Raw genomic sequence first — 23,674 nt, forward strand, 5'->3', positions numbered from 1 at the left:
TTCTTTTTGTATTCGAGATGAATGAGTTTCTAGAAGATAGAAATAAATGCTCAAGTACCCTGTAAATATTTTATAAATTAACCATGTCCCTTTTTCCTTACTGCCCTCTATTTGATCATTTTAATTTTGGCTACTAAGAACTCTAGACAAGCATCTAGGTTTCAGTGATAATGTTGTATGTTTCAAAGCAATACGCAGGATCTGTGTTCCAGCAGAATACCAAATACATTTTAAAAATTGTGAGTTGATGTGATATTAAATGGGATTTTTTTTTCAAAGATAAGGTTGGATTAGAAGCTTCATATTAGATTGTTGGAGGGGAAAAAAGTGCTAGAGATGCATCAGGGACTTAATACCGCGCACCTGGGGAGGGGAGGAACTGCAGCTCCAGCTTGTGAGTAGTTTCAATGGACAGAGCTGAAAAAGTCGTGAGAGTTGGAACTCCCTTTGTAAGCAACACAGAAAGCATTACTGTCTACAAAGGTGAATATAACGTAGACCAGATGCATGTCAGGAGTGGAGCTGTTGGATTTGCAACTATTTTTGGACTTGCTGATAGAAAGAAAATCTTGAGATATGTCTCTGAATTAGTCTTCTCATGTGAAGCCCATAGGTAAGGGGCTGCGTGGACTCGAATTGTTTCGGTCAATAAGCAACATCACAGAGTGGAAAATACAGATCACTTTATTAGCAAATATTTGAGCATCAGTGTTTACAAAGGAAACGGGATCTCAAGCATATCAAAGCGTAACCATACAGCTGGTCAATCTTACTTCCAGTCTGGGCGTTGAAGGTTCTACCAAAAGAAGCCTCATGAAAGGCACGAGTGAAAGATCTTTCAGAAAGTGTGTAGCAACACCGATCTATCCTTACTCAATTGTCTACAGCTCTGGTAGTATTAGATGCCAATGAAAGAAAAGAGAACATGAAGAAAGCAAGCCAATTTACCAAGGAAGCTCATTAAACTGCCTTGTAAAATTGCAAACAGGAAACCGGTATATCCATCCAGTATAAAGACCAAAGGACGCTGAAACTCAAAACCAGCCTACATTTCATCGTTAATATCCCAGATGAATTTGATGGGCAGGGTCTTCATTTTCTCTTTCAGAACTTGGTCAAACCTTTCACTCTGTGCCACTGTCATGATGTTTTTCCAGTCTCCGACAGTGCCTGAGGAAAAAAGCAGCAAAGGGAGGTGAGAAGCAGAACGCGCACCCCTCTGAAGCCTGCTGCAAACAGTGAGCGCTACTCCTGGGGGGAATTCCTGGCTTCCTCAGCACCTCCCTGTTGCTGGGCTGCGAGTGAGGCTCTGTGTGCTCTTTTCAGGATGTGCTTCCAAATCTTGGTGCTGTGAAGAAAACACAGCATAGACCTATAATCCTGACTCCTCATGAAGTTATACAACTCCTTTGTTCTGGTGTTTTGTCTGTGGACTCCTTTGAGATCAAAGAGGAAATCATGAAAAGCAACACCTCTCCTTTCTCCTTTCAGTGCCCCACCTCAGGTTTCCTCCTGGTCGTCCTGGCGATACCCAGGAGCCCAGGGATGGACTCATCTGGTAGTTGGTCGCGAAGGTGTATGCTCACCCAATTAAGGTGACTCTAGCCTCAAAAATTAAAACACATTTTAAAAAAGGATGATCTTACCCCTGGTTCAGTACAACCCTTAAATCATTCCGATATCTGAGAGGCCAGTTACAACTCGTGTTACAATCAGTAAACGTTACCTTTTCATTATCCTCAGGACAATACGGTGAAATCATTGATGCCACAGCAATAAAACTGTTCTTATAAACTTTATTTCCTACTAACCTGAACTCTCCCTCTGAAAATGGGGCATTCCAGCTGAGACCAGAAACCCTAGGTTCATCTCATACCAAGAAGTATGGGATCAAACAGTTGTTGCATTGGACTGCTTCCACTTTACCTTTTCGTAGAAAACTACCCTTGTCTTTTGCGGCCATGTCATCTGGCAGGTTCTCATAGTTGGCCCTGGGGTCTTTCTTCATGTTCTCAAACGTAGCCTGTCTCACAACACTGTCCACTTCCGCTTCACTCAGCTTCTTGCCTATGAAGTTGCAGATCTTCAGCACAGCACTTCTGAGATCCTGCAATAATGTTACTTTGAAGAGTCTTGATGAAGCAAAGAGCTAAATGCATACAGTAGTGACATCCCCCATAATAAAGGACATACATTTGGCTGCAATCATCACCATGGTTTTTATGTGAGCCTTGTCTCACTTGCATCAGTTGAGTCCTGGAGAGCAGTGATGCCGTAGCTCACTGCAGCACCGTGCCCTTGGAGAGGGGGAATTCTGGGTTCTGCTCCCCACGCTGCAAAGCCAGCCTGCATCTCGTGTTTGGTGCCCTGGCAAAGTCGCGCTGGCACCGTGCCTGTCACTGTAAAGGTGCTCAGCCCATGGGCTTCTTGTCAGTTGCCTTGTCCTAGCCAGGAACTTGACCTGAGCAACCCCAGGCTCTGAAGCCTGAGGGACCACCGCAGTGGCAGGTGACGTGGGCTGTGCTGCCGTGGCTGGGATGCTCTGGGGCTTGTCCATGAGGAGAAGGACAGGCACCTCGGAGAAATGAGGACTCACACAAAGGCACGGGCAGCCACCAAGCTGGAAAATTGTGCTCAGCAATTTGAGAGCTCCTCAAGTACTTTAAAGCCCTGCTTCTTCAGCACTTCTTTCCTTTAGTGGACCTGTCCTTATGAGCCCAACATTCCCACTGAAGGTACCCACAAAAGCCGTGTTCTGTACTGTTTCAGAAAGGGTTTTTTGAGGTGGCAGTGAAGATAACTTGTATCATACTGGAAAGTGTTTTAGCTAATCTTTGTCAGGAAATTAATAAGAACCAATGAGACAAATGACTCTCTCCTCTCAGAAGTCTCAATTTGAATTTAGTCCTCAACAGATTCAGCACTTTCCAATATAAAGTGTAATTTTAAAGAGCTGTCTGAAAATGCACTCAATATAGGAAGAGAATATCTTGAATACAGTGGTACTGATTGACCTCACCTTTTTCATTTCTTCATAGGTAAGGAAGAGTATATTGAAATCCTCTGCATGACTGTACCAGCCTGAAACGTGATCCAGCCACGAACCGGCAACGACTTCACAAGGGAAAGTATGGGGAAAAAAAATAAATAAAGAAATAAAATTAACAGGTCACAGTAAAACAGTAAAATTATAAGTCATTTATGAAAGGTTTTTTTGACACTTGAGGGATTCATGCTCACAGTTTGTATGAGATAATGGGGCAACTCCCCTCTTGTTTCACATAATTTCTTGTTTCTAGTGATCTGAACCCATACTGGTAGAAGCAAAATAAGGACTTCTTTGTTTTTGCTGTACAGTGTCTGTTCTTATGCGTTCATCTCCACTAACAAAGTGCAGAAAGTGTTAAGAGATTTTCAATCATAGTGGTTATACTCTGAATCAGTATCCAATGCAGAAAAAAAAAGCAACTTGTATGTTGTTGGGTTCAGCTTTCATCAGAAGATGGTTTCAAGTTCAGACAGCTTTCTGCAGCTTAAATTCAGGTCACAGCATAGATGGGGCTTCTGACAATTGGTGCTTATTATTGATATAATTAATCTCCATTCAATCTGAGGGCATGGAATAGGATTTGGGCTCCTCAGTAAAAAATATATCCTACCTTTGCCAGCTAAAAATCTCTCCATGAGAAGGTTAAAATCTGTTATTTCCTCTAATGTGGCTATGTATTTGGAGAAGTGGTAGTAAGAAACCACAACGTCCTTAGGGTTCCTGGAAACATAAATAACCTGCAAAACAGTAAGAGTCTTGTCTCAGAGATGTTAGAGGACTCCAGTACCCTGAGCATCAGTGCAGTTTTCCATACAGGTCCCACTAAAAATGTGTGAAAGCTGTTTGAAGGTGACAATGCCGATAGGTAAACTCTGGGTAACGTAGTGCTGTCAATTTGTTTACGGGGGTGGTATTTCTGTAGTTGCAGTCATGCAGTGCCTGCAGCTGACTCTCTGCATGGGATCAGTGTTACAGACTTCAGTGATGCTGGTCACTTGTGCAAGGCAGTCAGGCTGCACTAGCATCACGAGAAAACCATTGGGTTGATTCAGCTTCACTTTCTGTGTACAGTCATGATGAAGTGAAGAAGAGTTTCTTGCAGTCCCAGCTTTGGTGGTGCTGACAGCATCCGCACTCTGTGACCTAAAGTCCTGGCCTGTGGTGCTGGTGCCAGAGGCAGGAGGCAGGCTGACTTTGAATGGTGTGTAAGAGGAGCCCTGGCACCTTAAAAGAAGGAGCTGTTATGGGCCAGGGTGGTTTTGCCTCCTACTTACTCCTGACCACATGAGAGCTGCTGCCTCAGGCACAGACCAGGAAACAGCAGCCAGGGCAAAATCAGTGCAAGTCTGACCGTGGCAGATGCTTCTGAGATGCACCACCCCTCTCTCTCTAGCAGTGTTGGGGCTGAGAGACTTGGCAGAAGGAAACAGAAGATTTGTGCTTTAGAAGGTCCCTGATCTCCCCACACGTATGAAGCAGCTGATATTTCCACCAAAACATGGGGAACTGAAAGAGGAAAATGGTAGGATTTTGACCATTTCACCAAGGCATATTGGCATGACTGGTTTTACAGAAATCATAAAAATTACATCACTTACACGTGCTCTTTTCTTTCTCAGGTCTCTTGGAACTAAGTAGTAAGGCAGGTGGGTGCAAAAAGCACGAGGTGAAGGAAGATTTGCATAATCCATATTTTTTACATTGTATTCCAGCCCCGGGATTCTGTCCATAGTCTCCACATTTTCTGTTCCATTACGGTGGCCTTCATGAATTATTAAGCTCAAAATATTCTGAGTCCACACAGTACCTGAGAAGGAAACCTTTTTATTTGAACCTTGCTAGACTTTTTTTAATTTAAAGACAGCATATTGTCATAAACAGAGCCTCTGCACAGCTATAATGAAATATAGATACATGCTCACATACTTAAGGGAGCAAACCTTGTCTTGGTGACTGCTGAGTGCAGAAGGGAAGCATATTTTTGTTTTGTCCCTGCAGAAAAGACATGGCCATTAACAAAACCTTCGGTTCCTTCACCCAGGCTACTCAGCTTCCACACAAATTATGCCTGTCCTCACCGTCTTGGGGCAACAAGAATTGCTGCATCTTTGCAGGCCAGGCACCTTAAAACTTCTCATACTGAGTGGATCTGGAAAAGACCTTTCCTTCCAGAACTCCTGCAAAGCGAGGTGAGATGTCACACAGCAAACAGCTGATAAGACCACATTTGTGAAGCACAAATGAGAGCCGCAAAGGAAATGCTTGTGGCAACAGGCTCTCTGAAGTTCCCTGGGGAAGGTCTGACTCCTGGGTCAAAGCTGCTGGTGAGGATGATCTAAAAAGGCAGGACCCTGAAGGAGACTGTCCGCTGTGCCAGTCCATGTTCATGTACCAGCTGGCAGTGGTGGGAGGCTAGTCCTGAATGATTAGCCCACTTGGGCAATGAGCAGAACTGTTCAGTCCTGGGTCCTCTGCCCTTCTCAGCACTATACTAGCGCTGGTTCCTTTCCCCTTCCGTTCCATAGGCCAGTAAAGATGGATGCTTGAGGGAATTAAAATCAATGCAGAAGAGCATTGAATTATTGCTGTAGGTGACCCTGAAGAAGTCCAGAGAAAGGAAGGCGTCTGAGACTGAAGCTGAGTTGTGAAGCCCTAGTGTTCAGAGGCACAATACCCAGCGCTTTCACAGCGCTGCTGACTGTCTTGCTCTGCTTGGCATAATCAACCTGGATGATTTTTCTGTGCTGTGGTAGAGATTCAAGAGAAGGATTGGGGGGTACCTTGGATTGATAACTGCTGGGGAAGAAACGGGGTGGTGGTGCAGGACAGAGGAAAATTCTGCACATACTCAGAGATGATCCCGGCCTAAAAGCAAAGCTAACAACCCGAGGTACTTGTGCACTTAGATGGCTGAATAAAGGCAGATTTTTCACCCTCAAGAAACAATTCCATTCTTACCTGATTTTGGGTAAGTTGCAACAAATATGTCACTATCTCTGATTTCAAAATCCTCCAGTGAAGCTACATACTCAAGTGAAGTATTTGTAGCAAAATTAAACCCTTTGTATTCGAAGATATATTCTTTTGATGGTTCCATTGTTAATTGGTTGTCCTTGTAGGCAAATAACCTATAATAAGAAAATATGATGTTATATGTTTTTCTTTGGTTGTCATCTCACGGAAACAAACAAAAAAACAAACGAGTAGTTCAAACAAAGAATCCAGTGCTGGCAAATTTTAGCAACATATATTCCAGCATAATTCTGGAAGCAGCACACTGAAATTTAGTTTTCAACTTTTCACAACATCACTCAGAATACATTTCTAAGGGAAAAAAAAAAGAAAGGGGTGTAGCTCTAGCCTTTACTCCTCTACAAGTGTATGCTACTTGCATGTAAAAAATACGGTGACTGAAGGCAGCCGATTAAAAATCACTTGTGAAGATTCCTCAAGGATCTGAGTGACTGTAGATTTTTCTTTGGGATGTCAGTAGCTCTTGACCAGAGCTGGCTGTCCCGGTTTGAAGTAAAACCAAAACAATTTTCTGCTCTGTAACTTTACATCCTAGCTAGGCCTCCTCTAACTCTCTGAAATTAACGGCATATTGTGGAGAAAACTGCTCGTTCTCAGAATGATAAGACCAATGTTTGTGCTCCATGCCAAGGAATGGTATGCAGGGAGGCCCTTGCTTATACTTATTGCTATAACAACCAAGGTCGGCCAATTTCGTTATTTGCCCCCTTAGAGAGTCGGAAACGGAAAAACGTAGAGGGGTCACATCGGTGGGGAGGAGTGGACAGGACAGGTGACCCAAACCTGACCAACTGGCGTATTCCATCCCATCTGCCCCATGCTCAGTATAAAAGCTGAGGGATCAAAGGGTCAGCCCCCTTCCTGCGATGGCCGATGTCCGGAGAGGACTCTGTCTGTTCATCTGCCTTTGATCCCGATCCGTGTGTTCCTGACTCCAGAGCTGGAATCCAGTTCCCATCCGTCGCTGAGTCCAGTCTGGGACTTCCCCAGTGCCTGCCGGTGATGTGACTGTCATCCTAGGAGCTTGATACGGTTTTGTATCTATTTCATTATTTTCTTCTTTATTTTTATTTTAATATTAATTCTTCATTAAAGTAGTTTAGTTCATTCTAAACTTCTGAATCTCTTTATCTCTTTCTCTCCTCTCTCCTCTTTTGCAGGGGTTGGGGGGGAAGAGCCCTCACATCCTGGGCTGCATCAAAAGAAGTGTGGCCAGCAGGTCATGGGAGGTGATTCTACCCCTCTGCTCTCGTGAGACCCACCTGGATGTGTCCAGCTTTGGAGTCCTCAACACAGGAAGGACACAGACCTGTTCGAACTGGTCCACGGAGGGCCACAAAAAGGATCAGAGGGCTGGAGCACCTTGTCTATAAAGACAGGCTGAGAGAGCGGGGGTTGTTCAGCCTGGAGAAGAGAAGGCTCCGGGGAGACCTTATAGCGGCTTTCCAATACCTGAAGGGGACCTAGATGACTGATGGAAAGGGACGCTTCATCAGGGAGTGTAGTGATAGGACAAGGAGCAGTGGTTTTAAATTGAAAGAGGGGAGATTTAGATACCAGATACTTCCGAGACTAGAAAGAAATTCTTTACTGTGAGGGTGGTGAGGCACTGGAACAGGTTGCCCAGAGAAGTGGTGGATGCCTCATACGTGGAAGTGTTCAAGACCAGGCTGGATGGGGCTTTGAGCAACCTGCTCTAGTGGGAGGTGTCCCTGCCCATGGCAGGGGGCTGGAATTCAATAATCTTTAAGGCCCCTTCCAACTCTATCAATTCTATGATTCTCTCCGGTTCACCCTCTGCTTCCCCTTTGCCTTCCCGCTCTGTGAACTCCCCATGAAGGGGTGCCTGCTCCCCGCTGGGCCCCGTGCCGTCCCGCTGGGCTGTGCCAGCATGGCTGCCTTTGGTGGGAACACTGCCCTTGGACCTGCAGGGCCGAGGAGGTGCTTGGACACCTCCGCCTCGTTGGCCGGGCTGGGGAAAGAATAAGAATGCAGCAGCTGTTGCCATGACCAGGGGACACCCGCTGCCCACCCTGCGCTGGGCAGACAGGGCCAGGTAACCTCCAGCGGCTTGTAGGAGGACACACGGACGTCTCTCAGACGTGGCAAAGACTGTGGCAGGCCCTGATCTAGACAACTTCTTGGGCATGCAGTGCTACCAGGTTTTAACACAAACACATGCCTTTGTTTTATGAGATCAATCCGATTTAACTTCTCCCCTAAACTCCCTTGCTTGGTATCATTAGACAACAAAGAAATCCTTTGCTCTGGGGGATGCACAAGCTCAGTTCCACTGCAAAAGGCCCATAGCTAAAGAAAATGTGGCCAGATCTATCTCCTGCCTGGGAGAACGGACCCCTGTGCTTGCACTGGCCTCCCTCCACCCGTGCCGGCAGCGTGGGCCGTGGCCAGGGCAGGGAGGGCAGCGACGGACAGCGAGAGGAGCGATGGAGAGAGAGGGCAGTGACGGACAGCAAGGGGGATGAGGGGAGCGAGGGCAGCCGCTGTCTCTATAAAAGCCTGAGAGGTGCTTCGACCTCACAGTGAAGCCTGCATTTCACAACTGAAACAAGCCTCAGAGAGTCAGAGCTCTAAATGGAGAAGAACCCCAGGTTTAAAAAGTAAGGGAATGGTTCACTTCTAAATTCAAGTTGTTATCACAAAGCTGGGGAAGTGCTAAGAATACAAAGGTATGGAGAATGAGCAAAAAATGTTACTGATGCAGGAGAAAGAGCAAGAAGCTTCTGGGAAACAAAAAGGAGACACATTCAATGCACAAGATGCAGAAACCTCCTTGATCTTGTTCTGCCAAACCCCTAAGTTTTTATACCACTTTGGGACAAAGGTTATTGCACTGCTTGTTTCTTACAGATGTAGGAATACACCATGAAAAATATACCATGGGAAAAAAAGCCTTGCTCCATATCCTGAAAAGCCTATTCATGCTCTAGTGTACATGGCGTGAGGAAAAATAAACATTTGGCAGTGCTCATACCAGCCAGCTACGCATCTCAAACACGCATGTCAACGATCTCTCTCCAAATGCAGACACAAAGGTGCCTGCCAGTGTATCTCCTACATCCACAGCATCCGCACGCTTTCCCCCTGCTTAGTTAACTGTCTCACAGCTACGACTCCCATTTCTTTGCTGAGTGATACAGAAAATCCCACGTGAGGCTCCAGTTTCCCCACCGGCACTGGGATAACCCTGCTCTGGACGGCCATCCTCCTCCCAAGCACGGACCAGCTCTACCCCCTCGTTCTCTGCAATGCGCTCTCGACCTTCTGAGAGGGTAATACAGCATCATTTAACTCACAGATCTGCCCTTCCAATAATTTCTGGCACACTTACCTCCTCTGCTCTCCGTTCGGTGCCAACGCAGATGTGTGCTACTACTTCCCAGCTCCGTGAATGCGAGTCTCGTTCTAGAGATGCCTGTGCATCACGTTTCGTTTTAAACTGGGAGGTAACCCAGGGACACTGTGTGGGCTGGCTTACTTTCAATATTTGCTTATCTTTAACACAGGCAGAGATTAGCGTATAACTCAGGAAAAATGTGAAAGCAGACCAGTTAGATTTTTGAAATTATTTACATGCTCTTTTTGATTTCTGTTCATTCCGTCTTTTTCTTTTTTTTTTTCTTTTCTCAAGAGCTTTATTGAGGAAGCTTGGGGAGGAGCAGAAGTGAATAAAATCTTTTGCTTTTTTTGGTAGTGTGGGTTTTTTTCTCAGCTTTCACTGACCTTTTGCCCAACTTGGTTTGTATCTCCGAGCTGCGTGTGAGAGTAGTCCCAAAGAAGAGCCGGAATCCACTACTCCCCTGAAGTGGTTGATCAGACCGGTCTGACCTGGTCTCAGCCATGAGCCTGGAATGAGCCGCTTGGGTTAATCACCTGTAAGTGCTCATGTTAAGTTTTGCTGTGAGGAATTTTATAACCAAAATAAAATAATGCCTGAGACACTTCTCACTGAAACCTGCACTCCAATGACATTACAAAGAAGAACATTTTGTTCTCCAGCTCTATGTTGTGTTTTGTATAGGATTGCTTTTTAACCTGGATCAATTCCCCAGGTAATCCCTGAAGTTGGACAACCGATCAGTCAGGTTGGTCAGCTTGTGAGAGAGCCAGAAAGAGGAGTAGGGCTGAGGTTTAGATAGTGAGCGGGGAAAGCAAATGAATCCAAAGGATATTCTCAAATGTCAGCATCCTAAAGCTAGGATTTGTCCTGGCTTGTCAGCAATGATGAATTACAGTCTATCTGCAGTTAACTGAACATAGGTGTAATGTATGTTATCTTTTTGTTCAGCACAAATAGTCCATTGCAATATTAATAATTAATCTGGGGATCCAAATACCTAAACATGTATTGTGCGTGCAGTTGCACAAAGTTCAGGGTGAGTCTTGGAAAGGAACTATATGGCTTATTGTATAATTTAAAGACCACCAATGGTCTCAGTGCTATTCCACGGTCAGTGTGGACGGCGACATCTCTCATGAACCCCGTGTCTGCTCTCTCCTACAGGGTTTCTGTCACCCGCACACTCTGTCTTCCTCTTTCTTTCCCTCCTGTAACTCACAACCGAATGTCTTTTACCTCTGTGTCTTGTATCCAAGATCCATTACTCTGAATTTCACTGAATTTTTTTTTAGAGTTGGAAGGGACCATATAGATCATCTAGTCCAACTCCCCTGCTGAAGCAGGATTGCTTAGAGAATGCTACTCAGGACTGCATCCAGGCGGGTCTTGAAAATCTCCAAAGAAGGGGACTCCACAACCTCCCTGGGCAGCCTGTTCCAGGGCTCTGTCACCCTCACCGTGAAGAAATTCTTCCTCATATTCGAGTGGAACCTCCCATGTTCCAACTTGGGCCCGTTGCCCCTTGTCCTGTCACTGGGAACCACTGAAAAGAGTCTGGCTCCCTCCTCCTTCAACCCACCCTTGAGATACTTATAGGCATTAATAAGGTCTCCCCTCAGCCTTCTCTTCTCCAGACTAAAGAGTCCCAGCTCTCTTAGCCTTTCCTCATAAGGGACATGCTCCAATCCCTTAATCATCTTTGTTGCCCTTCACTGGACTCTTTCCAGTAGTTCCCTATCCCTCTTGAATTGGGGACCCCAGAACTGGATGCAATACTCCAGTTGTGGCCTCACCAGTGCAGAGTAGAGGGGGAGAATGACTTCCCTCGACCTACTAGCCACACTCTTCCCTATGCAGCCCAGGATTCCGTTGGCCTTCCTGGCCACAAGAGCACATTGCTTGCTCATTGTCGTTTTGCTGTCTACCAGGACTCCCAGATCTTTCTCTTCGGAGCTTGGCTCCAGCAGGTCCACGCCTAACCTGTATTGGTGCCTGACATTCTTCTTGCCCAGGTGTAGCACCTTACACTTTTCCCTGTTGAACCTCATGAGGTTCTTCCTTGCCCAGCTCTCCAGCCTGTCCAGGTCTCGCTGGATGGCAGCACGGCCCTCCGGGGTGTCAGCCACCCCACCCAACTTGGTATCATCAGCAAACTTGCTGAGGATACACTCTGTCCCCTCGTCCAGGTCACTGATGAATATGTTGAACAGGACTGGACCAAGTATTGACCCCTGGGGGACACCACTGGTTACAGGCCTCCAGCTTGAGCCTGTTCCATTAACCATTACCCTTTGGGTCCTGTCACATAGCCAGTTCTCAATCCACCTCACTGTCCCCTCATCCAGCCCACACTTCCTTAGTTTTCCAATGAGGATGTTATGGCAGACAGTGTCAAAAGCCTTGCTGAAGTCAAGGTAGATGATATCTGCTGCCCTCCCCTCATCCAGCCAACCAGTTATGGCATCATAGAAAGCTCTGTTGTAATGTTGTTTGCTTTACCCCGCCATTACACCTTCTCATAGTTAACATGGCAAGCGCTTGCCTTTTACAGCTTTGCTTTTCTCCTTTTAGCCTGATTCAACTTCTGATATATCAGCTGGACACTCCTGTTTGCTGTTTGAATAACAACCTTTCTTCTTCAGGCTCTTTGGAAGCACATCATAGTTTGCCTTGGCAGCACTTTTCACATCTTTGGGTGTAACCTGTTCCCACCACAGCCTCTAACTCATCTTTTGTTCAGATTATTGTTTTCAGAGCTGTAGATTTTAAACACAGCATCTCTCAGATCCTGCAAAGGAAGCAGTAGATGGGGGCTGGAGGTATATACCATGAAATATTCCATTATACTCCCCTTGAGACCAGGTTTATCCAGGCACCTTGACCTTTTACCTCTCAGTGCCGCTTTGAACAAGGTTAAGTGCCAAAAGCTGTATTTTGGAAAGAGGAGCTCTCTGTGTCTCTGGGTTTGAACCAGTTCATGGAAAAATCTTCCTTTGCTTCGTCTGTCTGCTTTGAGCCTATTCCTTTCAAAGGGAGGTGATGAGCTCATGCTGATTTTGGACTTTAAAATCTGCAATCTTTTTCTTAAAATTCTACAGACTTTCCAGTTGGTTAAGCCACTGCAAAGCACGCAGGCTTTTTCCTGTGAAATTTAAGCCAAGATGCCACAAACCATATTATAGGTGACATAACACACAAACCCCAGATCTGTGAGGTTGTGGGCACTAGCTGTCCATCGGGGAGTGACAAATATTACCCCACTGTAAAGCGCTGAACAGCCAAGAAGGAGGACAAGACTCTGCATGTTTTTCACTGATAAGTCTTGTACACTGTGATCCCACTTGGACTATTGTTGGTCCCATGTTATCATGGAGCCAACAGTGCAGGTAAAGTGGCAGCTCATTGCCTACATTGCTCTCTAAGTTTGAGGTGAGAGGTAAATGAGAAAAAAGCTGTAGCAAAAGCATGGTGTCAGGAGGAACAGAGGGGCGGCAGCATACTGCTAGGACACGATGTTCCTCCCGGAGCTGATCCAAAGGTTGAGCCCTTGCAATAGATTGAAAAATATGCTTGGTCCTTAGGAATAAGTTGAATTCAAAACTCACCAGAGGACATAATTGATTTTTCAGTAACTCTCTGACTTCTTCCTAGCAGAAAGTGGTGTGCTGGTAAGAGAACACGTGGAAACAAAACAATACTATGTATAAACTCCTCATGGAGGAAAAGGGAAAATAAAACAATCTCTGTTTTCTGCGTAAAGCTCAGCGCCCCCTTCTTGTGGCCTCGCGAGGGGAGCCCATGTGCTTTGGGATGGCAGCTGCTGTTGCGTCCCTGCCTGCCGACCTCCCATCACACGCTGGAGCCCGGGTACGTGCAGCAAGAGTTGCTTTATAGCACCGAGATGACTCGGGAGGGCAGAGTCGGGGCACCAGGAGCCTTCGCTGGCGAGGTGTAGTGTATCCAAGTAGAGCAAATCACAACACGCTGCTGTTCTCCATGGTGGGAGAGGTGGGATCTCGATGAACGGTCCTCCTGCCTCCCGTGAAGGGGCTGCTGCAGTGTCCCATTCAACCTACACAGTAACTCCTTCTACCATCTACAGACACATAGGAGGCCTTACCAGAGTAGTTCTTTCGGGCAGGACAATGAAATCATCCTCATTTCAGGTCACTTTGACCCAGTTCCATATCAAAGGGCTCCTATCAACATTTCAGCAAGCTAGTAATACACTTAGAGGTCCTACCTATCAGCAAAAGATTCGCCACAGCTGCAACTAAGCAGCAAAACAGAAGTTACAAAGGGTGTGCTGAACACTGGTAAGCGATGAAGAAGTCTATGCATCTGACTATGCCATTGCACGGGGTGGCGTTGGGCTAAGTGAGCCCATGGGAAGGCCTCTGGCAGTGTAACAGCTGTTTCTGCTTTCAGCTGTGACATGAACCTGGCTGGGACTAACAATATTTTTCCATTGCCTCAGGGGTTCCAGAGGGATGACCCTCTGCCAGGGGGATATGCTCCTCCAGGAGTGGCATGGGGGGAAGGCAGCTACAGGTGACCACATTTTGATCACAGGGTCCTTTAATTTGAGGAAGCCGTATCCTTCACAAAGGAGGATCGAATTCCAAAGTATTTACCAATTTAGAGGCATCGACTAATCTCCGTAGCAGTTGACATGTCTTCTTATGGGTCTTTCATCTCACTGAAATACCATCTTCATGGCAGTGGCAGTTTGAACACGTAAAGGAAGAACTGGGGCTGAGCGGCAATTCCCACTTCTTAGGCTTAAAATTCTGGGCACAGTGTCACACCGGTAAGGAACACGGTTGGTCTGGAATCAGCAGAGCCTTGAGGGAATATGGCAGGAGACTGAAGTGTCTCCATGAGAGGTTAAACAATTGCATTGATGCAAAACCTCACAAGGCACAGAACACGTGCCACCTGGACCAGGGCTAACGTGGGAGCTGATGATCCCTCAGTTCCCAGAACTCTGCCCTAGTCTCTGCCCCACTGTCCTAAATGTTTAACCCTTTTACAGGTTATAGGCCGCTTCCACACACCTATTGACGTTAATGCATTTGCATAATTGGAATTTTTTTTATTTTCATGCATGTTTCAGAAAATTATTGATTTGTGGGCTGTAATATCCTTACACGTTCAGGTGTTTCACTACTTCCAAAAATTACTAGCGCTTATTGCCAGAGCATGTTAAACACGAGAGAAACAGCTTCATGTTAAGACTCCTACACCTACACCTAGACAGATGTCAACAAGTAAGAGCGTCTAAACGGAAGGGCAGTATCTAAGCTCTAGCTACAGCAAATGGATGCTCTGGCACGATTCAGCTGCTTAAGCAAAGGCATCTAGTGCTATCTGTAATACACTTGACCATCCCTCCCCAACCACCAGCTGCCCTGCTGGGGAGGCACAACTCACCCTGCTCTGGCTGACTGAGGTCTCAGACACAGCAGAGTGCCTCCAACGCCCAACATGCTTGTTTCAGCCGATAGATCCAGTCTCTTAAGTGGCATTAAGCCTGCACAATAGGGCCTCTTAGTCAACAGTCAGTTCAAACATCCTTTTGAGATACCTCTGAGACCTAGGCGATATACTTTATAAAGCATACAGAAATATAGAAATAAAAAATTATGAAATAAAGACTTCTTAAAAATAGTTTTTTATTTATTCATGATACAAAAGAAGTATTTTCTTCCTACTTCCAATGGATTGTCTTGTGCAGCCCCTAAAGCACACGCACCCCACTTTGGACCCCACAGCCAATGCTAACACTGATCCATCTCATAAGCGCATGTTGGTGTTTACAGGGACACAGCCAGAGCAACCAGCTAACTGGAAAAAAGTTCAGGAGTCAACTAATCGCTGGCGGAATGTATCATGAAATCACTGCACTGTCTCTGTACTTTGCAAATAGCTGCAGAATCTGCTGAGGCATAATAGATACCTCTTAATCAAATTTGGTAAGAGCACTGGCCACAGAGGCAGCATAAATATATTTACAGAGGTAAACCATGACCAGGCACTCCAGTAAAGTAGTTCCATAGTATCTTTATCCACTCTTATTGACAGTTAACTATGGTGCATAGTTTGCTACGGGAAGGTAAGTGTTGCTTGGTAATTTAAGCAACTAAGAAAATACCAAATTTTCTAGTAAGACAAGGGCTGTAATACTTTAGGTACAGACTCATTAGGAGGGCAGTTCTGATTGAAGATCAGAACTACAGGTTTACTCCAGTGTTGTGCTTCTCCGCAGCCCCCAAGCATTTATGGAGACATAGTTTATGTCTAGAAATTGTTGAGTTAGGGTCACAGTCCAGAAATTTAATGTTTTGCATCCAGCAAATTCCAGAAAGAGGTAATAAAGGCATCCTTTAAGGAATCTTCTCTGATGTTAAGACCCGAGAAGCATGGCAGCGAGCCTAAGAAAAGGTGGGGAGAGAGGAATGTAAATAGTTTAATGGACAAGAATACCACTTTTGAAGAGCATTTTCCAAATTAGTAGTTTAGTAAGCTGAGTGTAAGGGGCTATATTTCATCTTAATTAAATGGGAGCTTTCAAGATAAAATTCTAAACAACTAATATTTTTAAATATATATCAAATCTTTGAAGAGGAAGAAAAAACAAACCCACCCACCCCCCCACCCCCCCCCCCCCGAAATCCCATAGAACACAATTCTTTTTACTGTGTCCTGAATTTTAAAGCATTTGCGAGTAGGAGTAAGAGAGGATGTTTGTGTTTCACTGATATTTCTGACATTCAGGACCAGAAAACACTTAAGACATTGCCTCATTTCAATATGCAGATGCTAAATACAGTTGAGCAGGTGACTCAGTCACCAGTTATTTCATAGTTTAAACAAAAGTCTGTTCTGAAGCTTGAGCACTGCTGATAAGACACCACAGAATAGGAACATGGGTCCTCAGAATCAATTTGTTATTGTAGGAAAGAGAAAGCTTAAGAAACAAACATTAAATCTAATATTCAACTGAAAACTTGTGATGTCTTAAAAAGTTTCAATGCCTGAAGTGAAACACGTGGATAGGATTTATAAAAACGCCAACAGCTCAAACATTTAAGTTGCTCAGAGCTGTCTTTTGAATATATTAATTTCTAAGTACTTTCAGAAAACAGAATGCACTAGTTATTCTGTCAAAGCTGAGGAGAAATTGGATGGCTATGCCTCAGTATCTGTGCGCCTTGTTCTTCAACAATCAAAGGCTGACAGACTCCACAAAGCTTTACAAATTTACAATAAAAACCCCTGAACATGAATTCTGGACTATGAATGCTTTGTAAGTAGCTTATATGCCCACAATAATTTACTTAGGCTTTTTTTTCTTCTTTCTGTTTTCTTACAATATTTTCTCCTAATTTACATGTGCAAACTGTTGCAAGCTTCATAAAAAATTCAGAAGTTGTCAGTTACATCAAGGTGGCACGCATTTATCTGCAAAATCTTTCTGGTCTTGATATCCTATGATTACTCAATTCAGAGAGAATAAGCAGAGAGTAGCAGAGAAGAAGAACAAGGAAAGCGAAGAGATGAAAAAAAACATACCATGCAACCATATATGCAAATGCATTTTGAGTATTAAAGAGGCAAATTCTCTTAAATTTTCTTAGACAAACTATTTTCTGAAATACTTACAGTTTTCTCTTCCAATGAGAGCACACCATCTACAGCCACTATCTGGTATTGCGTTTCTTTTAAGCTACCCACAAATTTCCGAAGTAGTTTGAGACTAGCACCATCGTTGTTTTGTTTTAGCAATTTCTGCATTTCTTGGGAAGAAAATCCCGGGTCAAACAGTAGCAAACATAAGGTTCTGTTCTTCTTCTCTTCTATCCCAACAATGGTACGACTATGACCTAATTTCAGAATAGAGTTTCAGTATTTTTAAAAACACATAAATCCCATTCCTTGTAGCATATTACTTATTTTCAGATCAAGGAGGATGTTACTTGAATAAGGTAGTTATAAGCAAACAGATGTCAAAAAGTTGAGATCCAAGTCACACCCAGCTCTTCCTTCCAATAAAAATACAAACTTTAACATTGCTCTTACTAAATAAAAAATAACACGAAATCAAGCCATGCCTTCAATTAAATGCAGACAGAATGTAAAATGCTGCCTTGAATTGCAGCACATATAAAGAAGGATAGAGAGTAGAAAGAAACCAGCTTATTGTGATACTGACCTTGATGTTGCAAGTAGATAGGTGGTTTGGAAGTACACACTACCTTTGCACCACCTTCACGATCTGTAGAATAATAACGCAAAATCCACTCAAATAAACGAGGGTGTGTACCCATAGGGCCAGTTGGTTTGTGAAAGTCAATGATTTGACACCTACAGAACATTCAGAATAAAAACAACAATAAATTTTCTAATAGGTTGTCCGTTAAAGTAACTTTTTCACCTCTCAGTCCTTTCCTCCTGCACCAGGAATGTTTTGCAAACACAGCAATTCCAGGCATCAAGTGGTCATTACCACTTTTTGTTTTTTTTTGTTTTTTTTTTTTTTTTTGTTAAATATAGGAGTAGGGGACACATAATTACAAAGCAATGCAAAGCAACTCTCTACTCCTCAGTTTAACAACAACTTGTGAAGCTTGCAAACATTAAAATGTTTGATTTTTTGGTGTGATACACATACACTACAGAATCCAATTAACAGCTTTCAGAATGATGCAAGTGAATAGCTGAAATTCAGTTTCTTCTTCAGAAGAAACTTCTAGAGAAATTAAGTTTTTAACCAATGTTTGATTTTACGCATACGTGGCACAATTCTTCACCAAGTCTCAATGATCTAAGTAGTTATTCAACCTTTGTACCTGCATAAGTAGTTATACAGCTTTATGCTGTGCTATATCAGATCTGTTTGTAGGTTGGTTAAATTTAAAGCCACCAAGGTACTTTGTCATTGCACCATTGGTAATTCTGACCTTTAATAGCACAGCACTTAAAAACAACAACAGCAGCAGCAATATTTACTTTATCCTGAGATTGGTTAACAGTGAATAAATTTCACATGCTCCTATCCATGCTTTGGAACCATGTAATCTGTTGTTGAAGTGAGATGCCCCATGAGGATCAAAGCCTTCTCTCCAGGCATCTTCAATCATGGACTGAATCTTTGGTATACTAGGAATCGACGTAGTATCTGGAACAGAAGAAGTTTTGAATTATGGTTACAGTTACTGAAATAGTCTATTAGTTAAAAATATTCAGCTTACTGAATAAGAGGCAGTTGATGATACAAAGATGCACCAAAAAAAACTAAAGCTAAAACTGCAACCACATCATGCCTTGCCAGTATTCACCCCTCTGATTCTTTCCACAGCAAGATGCAGTGGCATAACAAGCCTTTAACAGGTACCATTGACCTAGTAAGCCTTGCCGTGTAAATGAAAAAGTAAAGCATCAGTCGGTTGTCATCATCAGTTGTCATGCAAGGCACGTGAAACAAATAGGCAGCGTTTTGTTTAATACCTCTCAAGCAGTCATTATACAAGCTGTTTTGCAACAGTGAGGAAAGGAGCATCTGGAAATTCCTGTAACCGCAACCCCAGCCTCTGTCGCCCAAAGATGAGTGGAAGTGATCTACTCCTGTTGAAAGCCATACGTGCCTCACATCTTTGTTTTCGTTCTGATAGTACTTGCACAATGCTTCAATGATTCCTAAAAGACCAAACACGACCTTTATCTGTAAAATGAACTAGAAAAGTTGCCAGAAAAAGATTCTTTCCTCAGCTTGGAACAGATACAGATTAAGACAATTTATTGTAAAACTTGTAAGTTATCCTGTATTACATCTAGAATCCAAACCACAAAACCAGCGGACACTGCACCTATTACATTTCAATCGTTTTTTCTTTGATGAATGTATGTACTATGAAGCTTTCAGAACTCAAGCTATTTTTTCACTGCTGCTACACAATGAATATTTTAAATTTAACAGCTTGGACTACATTATAAACTGTGATATGCACAGGAACTATTATGATGAAACAGGAAAAGCACCTGTCACCAATAAAGCATTTCTATGCCACTGCCACCTCCAGTACAACATCCCCTTAAAAAACATGGCAATACTTCTGCATACTATGTAATCCTTTTATTCCCCCAAAATTACTTTTCCTGGAGAAACTAAAACAAGAAAAGGAATGGCACAGAATTTGAGAATGATTGTAAATATTCTTTAAAAAAATCCACTTGCAGAATACTCCAAATCCTTCTTTGTTACATAAAATAACATACTTGGGAATGCTCTCTCCAATTTGTATATATAAATTCTCAAAAGCCATTTAGTGCCATGCAGTTGTGAAGACAATCATTCCATAGCCATCCCAGATTATTTTCTGAATTCCCTTCCGAAGTCCAAATCATTACCAAGAATGAAAACTTTAAGTGTATTACTTCTGCTCAATACGTCTTATAGAAGAAATTTCATTTCACCTGTCAAGAACCAAACGGATATTTTATAAACTACAACCACTAGCAATAAGCTAAAAGACCTCTGAACTGTGGTCTTGGCAAGTAAAGACAAGGAAGTCTTTTGAAAGGGACATAGAAATGCATTGGCATTGTATTTTTATACCAGTTATAAAACATTTCAAAGAAGATTTATCAAGTCGATGTGTATTCCTCCCAGTCCTGTCTTGGACTTTGTAACCAGATGAACACTGTGCTTACCTGTGATCAATCCATGTGATACAACTAACTGAAACACAAGATAAAAAGCTACTGTAAATTTTGACAGCTACACTAGGTTAGGAACCAATGATGACTAAGTAGTAAACAAGCACACACTTGAGGACAAACAACTTGTAATAAGACATTTGTATCTTTTGATACATATTGTATTTGAGCCCTTAACCAGACTACTTGGTTCCAAGGTTCCATAGAAAACAGAAAAAAAAAAAAGAAGAAATGAGAAAAAAAAAAAAGAAAAAAAGAATAAAGGTTAGAAACATACCATACCAAGACAGGTTTGGTCACTACAGCCTATGTCTAAAACCTATAGTCTTAGTTGTATACAATTTCACCATTTTTACCTGAGGTCTTTGTTTTCCCATCATCTATACCAAAAGCCAAACATTCCATCATATCAGCTTTTCTCTTGTGATACTCAAACGGCTGCATCTTTCCTCTATCAACTTCCCTTTCCATGTTCTTCAGGAATTGCTGCTTGTAGCCTCCAGAATTATCCAAGCCATACTGTCTCTGTTAGAGATGGAACGTGCATGATTTAAATAATGTTTTTTTAAAATTCACATTTAACGATTTCAAGAAGCTGCATGCACAATCAGTAACTGTGAGAAATAGTGAAATAAGATATTTTAGAACTGAAGGCCAAGCTTCACTCCTGAATAGGAATGTGGGACTAGGAAAGCCACACCTGGAAGAGCAGGCACATCCCTCTGCTCCCTCTTGGGCAGACAGCTATTGGCACAGAGGCAGTCAATGGCCAGAAGGTAATGAGAGTGGGAAATGAGCTATCAGGGCTGTCAGATGGGAGGGAGAGGTAAGCAGGACCTAAGCAGGGGAGTGGTCACTGGAGTGATGGTACCCAGGAAGAGGATAGCCAGGATGCTCAGGCCTCAGGCACTCTGCCAGGGAGTATGTTGCAGGCTGCGCTGCAGGGCAGAGCACTGGAGCTGGGTGGAGCACAGTATGAGGCAGCAGGCATGCCAAGGCCCCAGTGAGAGCAGTGTGGTGTGCACAGGGAGCACCCGGCTCCATCCTGAGCCAGCACCACTCTGAGCAGTAAAGCCAAGTAGCTCAAGGCAGGCATACCCAGCACCTGCGCCAGGAACAGGGTTGCCAAGAGCCTGCATTTGCCTGCACCCTACTCCTGTACCGCTACCTGAATTTCACTGAATTTTTAGAGTTGGAAGGGACCATAGATATCATCTAGTCCAACTCCCCTGCTGAAGCAGGATTGCCTAGAGCATGTTAGAGCATGTTACTCAGGACTGCATCCAGGCGGGTCTTGAAAATCTCCAAAGAAGGGGACTCCACAACCTCCCTGGGCAGCCTGTTCCAGTGCTCTGTCACCCTCACCGTGAAGAAGTTTTTTCTCATATTTGAGTGGAACCTCCTATGTTCCAACTTGTGCCCGTTGCCCCTCGTCCTCTCACTGGCAACCACTGAAATGAGTCTGGCTCCCTCCTCCTTCAACCCACCCTTTAGATACTTCAAACTCAACCGTCTTACTGCACAGGTCTGACCTGGTATGGCCATTCCAGGTCATTACAGTTTCAACATACTCAGCTTCTAACGGCACAACTGTTCAAAATTTTACCATTCAGAAATACTAGTGTACCTGCAGCTTTTTAAATTCTTCCCTCTCTCGCTTCTCCTCTTCTGATCTCTGCCGTTTGTCTTCTTCAGTCTGGAGCCACTGAGCCAGTTCTAGATCTCTTACATTCCCACCTAGCCAAGCAACAACATTCCAAAGAGAGAGGACTTGATGAGGAGGTTAACAATGCTTTGATGGATCATTTATTTAATTTTTAAAGATTCTTTTCTAAGCAGACAAACATAAACACAAGTGAGCATTAATATCAGCAGATGCATCCCGCACCGTTTTGAGCTATTAGCAACAAACAGTAAACAGGACTGACTGCATTCAGTCTATCAAGACTCAGCCTAAACCACGACACTCTTGACTTGGACAAAGTTTATGCAGAGCTACAGGAGCAATTTCTTGGCAAATAATGCATGTACCTCTACTACTAAGAAAACAGCTTTTGTTTACTATGTTTTACCTCATTGTTAGCAAGAAGTCCCAGTTTCTTGAATACCACGCACTTACCAGCTTCTAGGATCACTGCCAGTAGTCTTATAACAAAGTGACAAAAACAAATTTAGGATCAGGGGTTTATCAGCCATGTTAATACAAAAAAATTAATTTTGATTCCTTTATCGCTATGACTGATAAATCAGCACAAGCATTTAGAGAAAAGAAAAAAAAAATTGAAGTTTTCATAAGCTATAGATTTTCAGCTCAACACACCAGAATATGCCACTTTAAATTCTGTGTATGTAAATCTTCTATACAGCTAAGAAAAAAAAAAAAAAAGGCTGTCTTTTAAACATTTTTCGCTCTAAGTTTTAGTTTTGGCTAACATACAGGCCCTTTACTTGCTACTAACTATGTTCACTTCATTATGTATGTGTCCAGTTCCCTTTTTAAAGAAATATTTAGTTTAAATCTTGTCTGAGATTCTATGCAGCAACATGCAAATACTTGTAAATGCTTTCAAGTATTATCAAGTCTGTATCCTTTCACGTACCTTCTGAAAAGCTTTGTTCCTCTAAGTGTAAATCCACATGTTCTTCAAGAATCTGAATGTTTGTACAGGTAAGACTGCACATTGGACATTCATATAGCTGTTCATCATTTCCTATGTCTGAATAAGAAATGTAGTTTCTTAATTAATGCAATTCCTGTTTTTTCGCAAGAATCACCCCCCTAATTGATATACAGCCTAAGATAAATACACAGTAATGAATTTTGTGCTGCCATTGAAACTCCACAGTGAAAGGCAGCCAATTCTAAATAGCTGTTACTCTCCTCTAACCATTTAAGAATTTGTATCGAAATACCTGACAACTTTAAGACGTATTTTCCTTCTTTCTATTAACCATGTTTTGCCCCATTTAACCTATAATCACAATTTGCTATGATAACATTTGTATTAAGAAACATTTGGTCTGAAATATTAAACCATTAATGAAAAGACCTGTCCTTCTAACAGAAGAACGCTTGCTTACAAAACTGTAATATTCGGGTGATAACAGCAGTTGGTGGGCAGAAAGAATAGTACATGTGCTGTCATTCTTACTTTGTTAGTCTTCCTGCATCTCCTAAAATAAATATTCTTTCTGGAGTTTTAGTATTATTATTGAAGAGTACCATATGGAATAGGTAAAGTTCAAAGTGACTTCTGGAGATTATCTAGTCCCTCAAAGCAGGGTCAAGTTGAACAGGTTAAGTTACATAGGGCCTTTTCCAATCAGTTTTCGAACAAGTCCAAGGACAGACACTCCACAAGCTCCCCAGACAACGTACTCCTTCCAGTGTTTTGATCACTCTCACGATAATAAATAAAGCATTCCTATGTTTAAATGGCATTTCCTGTATTTCAATTTGTACCCACTGCCTGTTGTCCTGTCACTGGGCACCACAGAGAAAAGCCTGACTC

General features: G+C 43.2%; 2 protein-coding genes across 2 annotated transcripts; both read right to left on the bottom strand.

Moving 5' to 3' along the window:
• Positions 1–667: 667 nt before the first annotated feature.
• LOC141466654 (amine sulfotransferase-like) lies at positions 668–9,510 on the bottom strand. Its single transcript, XM_074150702.1, has 7 exons — positions 9,435–9,510; positions 6,008–6,177; positions 4,648–4,856; positions 3,660–3,786; positions 3,020–3,114; positions 1,927–2,107; positions 668–1,170 (listed from the first exon to the last, which is right to left on the bottom strand). The coding sequence occupies exons 2-7, from the start codon at positions 6,144–6,146 to the stop codon at positions 1,046–1,048; spliced, it is 876 nt and encodes a 291-aa protein (XP_074006803.1). The 5' UTR covers positions 6,147–6,177; positions 9,435–9,510; the 3' UTR covers positions 668–1,045.
• A 5,596-nt stretch (positions 9,511–15,106) lies between these two features.
• ZUP1 (zinc finger containing ubiquitin peptidase 1) lies at positions 15,107–22,844 on the bottom strand. Its single transcript, XM_074150650.1, has 9 exons — positions 22,759–22,844; positions 21,790–21,886; positions 20,519–20,687; positions 18,954–19,142; positions 18,841–18,856; positions 18,456–18,605; positions 17,659–17,810; positions 17,109–17,329; positions 15,107–15,877 (listed from the first exon to the last, which is right to left on the bottom strand). The coding sequence occupies exons 1-9, from the start codon at positions 22,842–22,844 to the stop codon at positions 15,830–15,832; spliced, it is 1,128 nt and encodes a 375-aa protein (XP_074006751.1). The 3' UTR covers positions 15,107–15,829.
• Positions 22,845–23,674: the final 830 nt, after the last annotated feature.

This window comes from Numenius arquata, chromosome 7 (assembly GCF_964106895.1).
Source record: "Numenius arquata chromosome 7, bNumArq3.hap1.1, whole genome shotgun sequence".
In the NCBI taxonomy this organism is placed as follows: Eukaryota; Metazoa; Chordata; class Aves; order Charadriiformes; family Scolopacidae; genus Numenius; species Numenius arquata.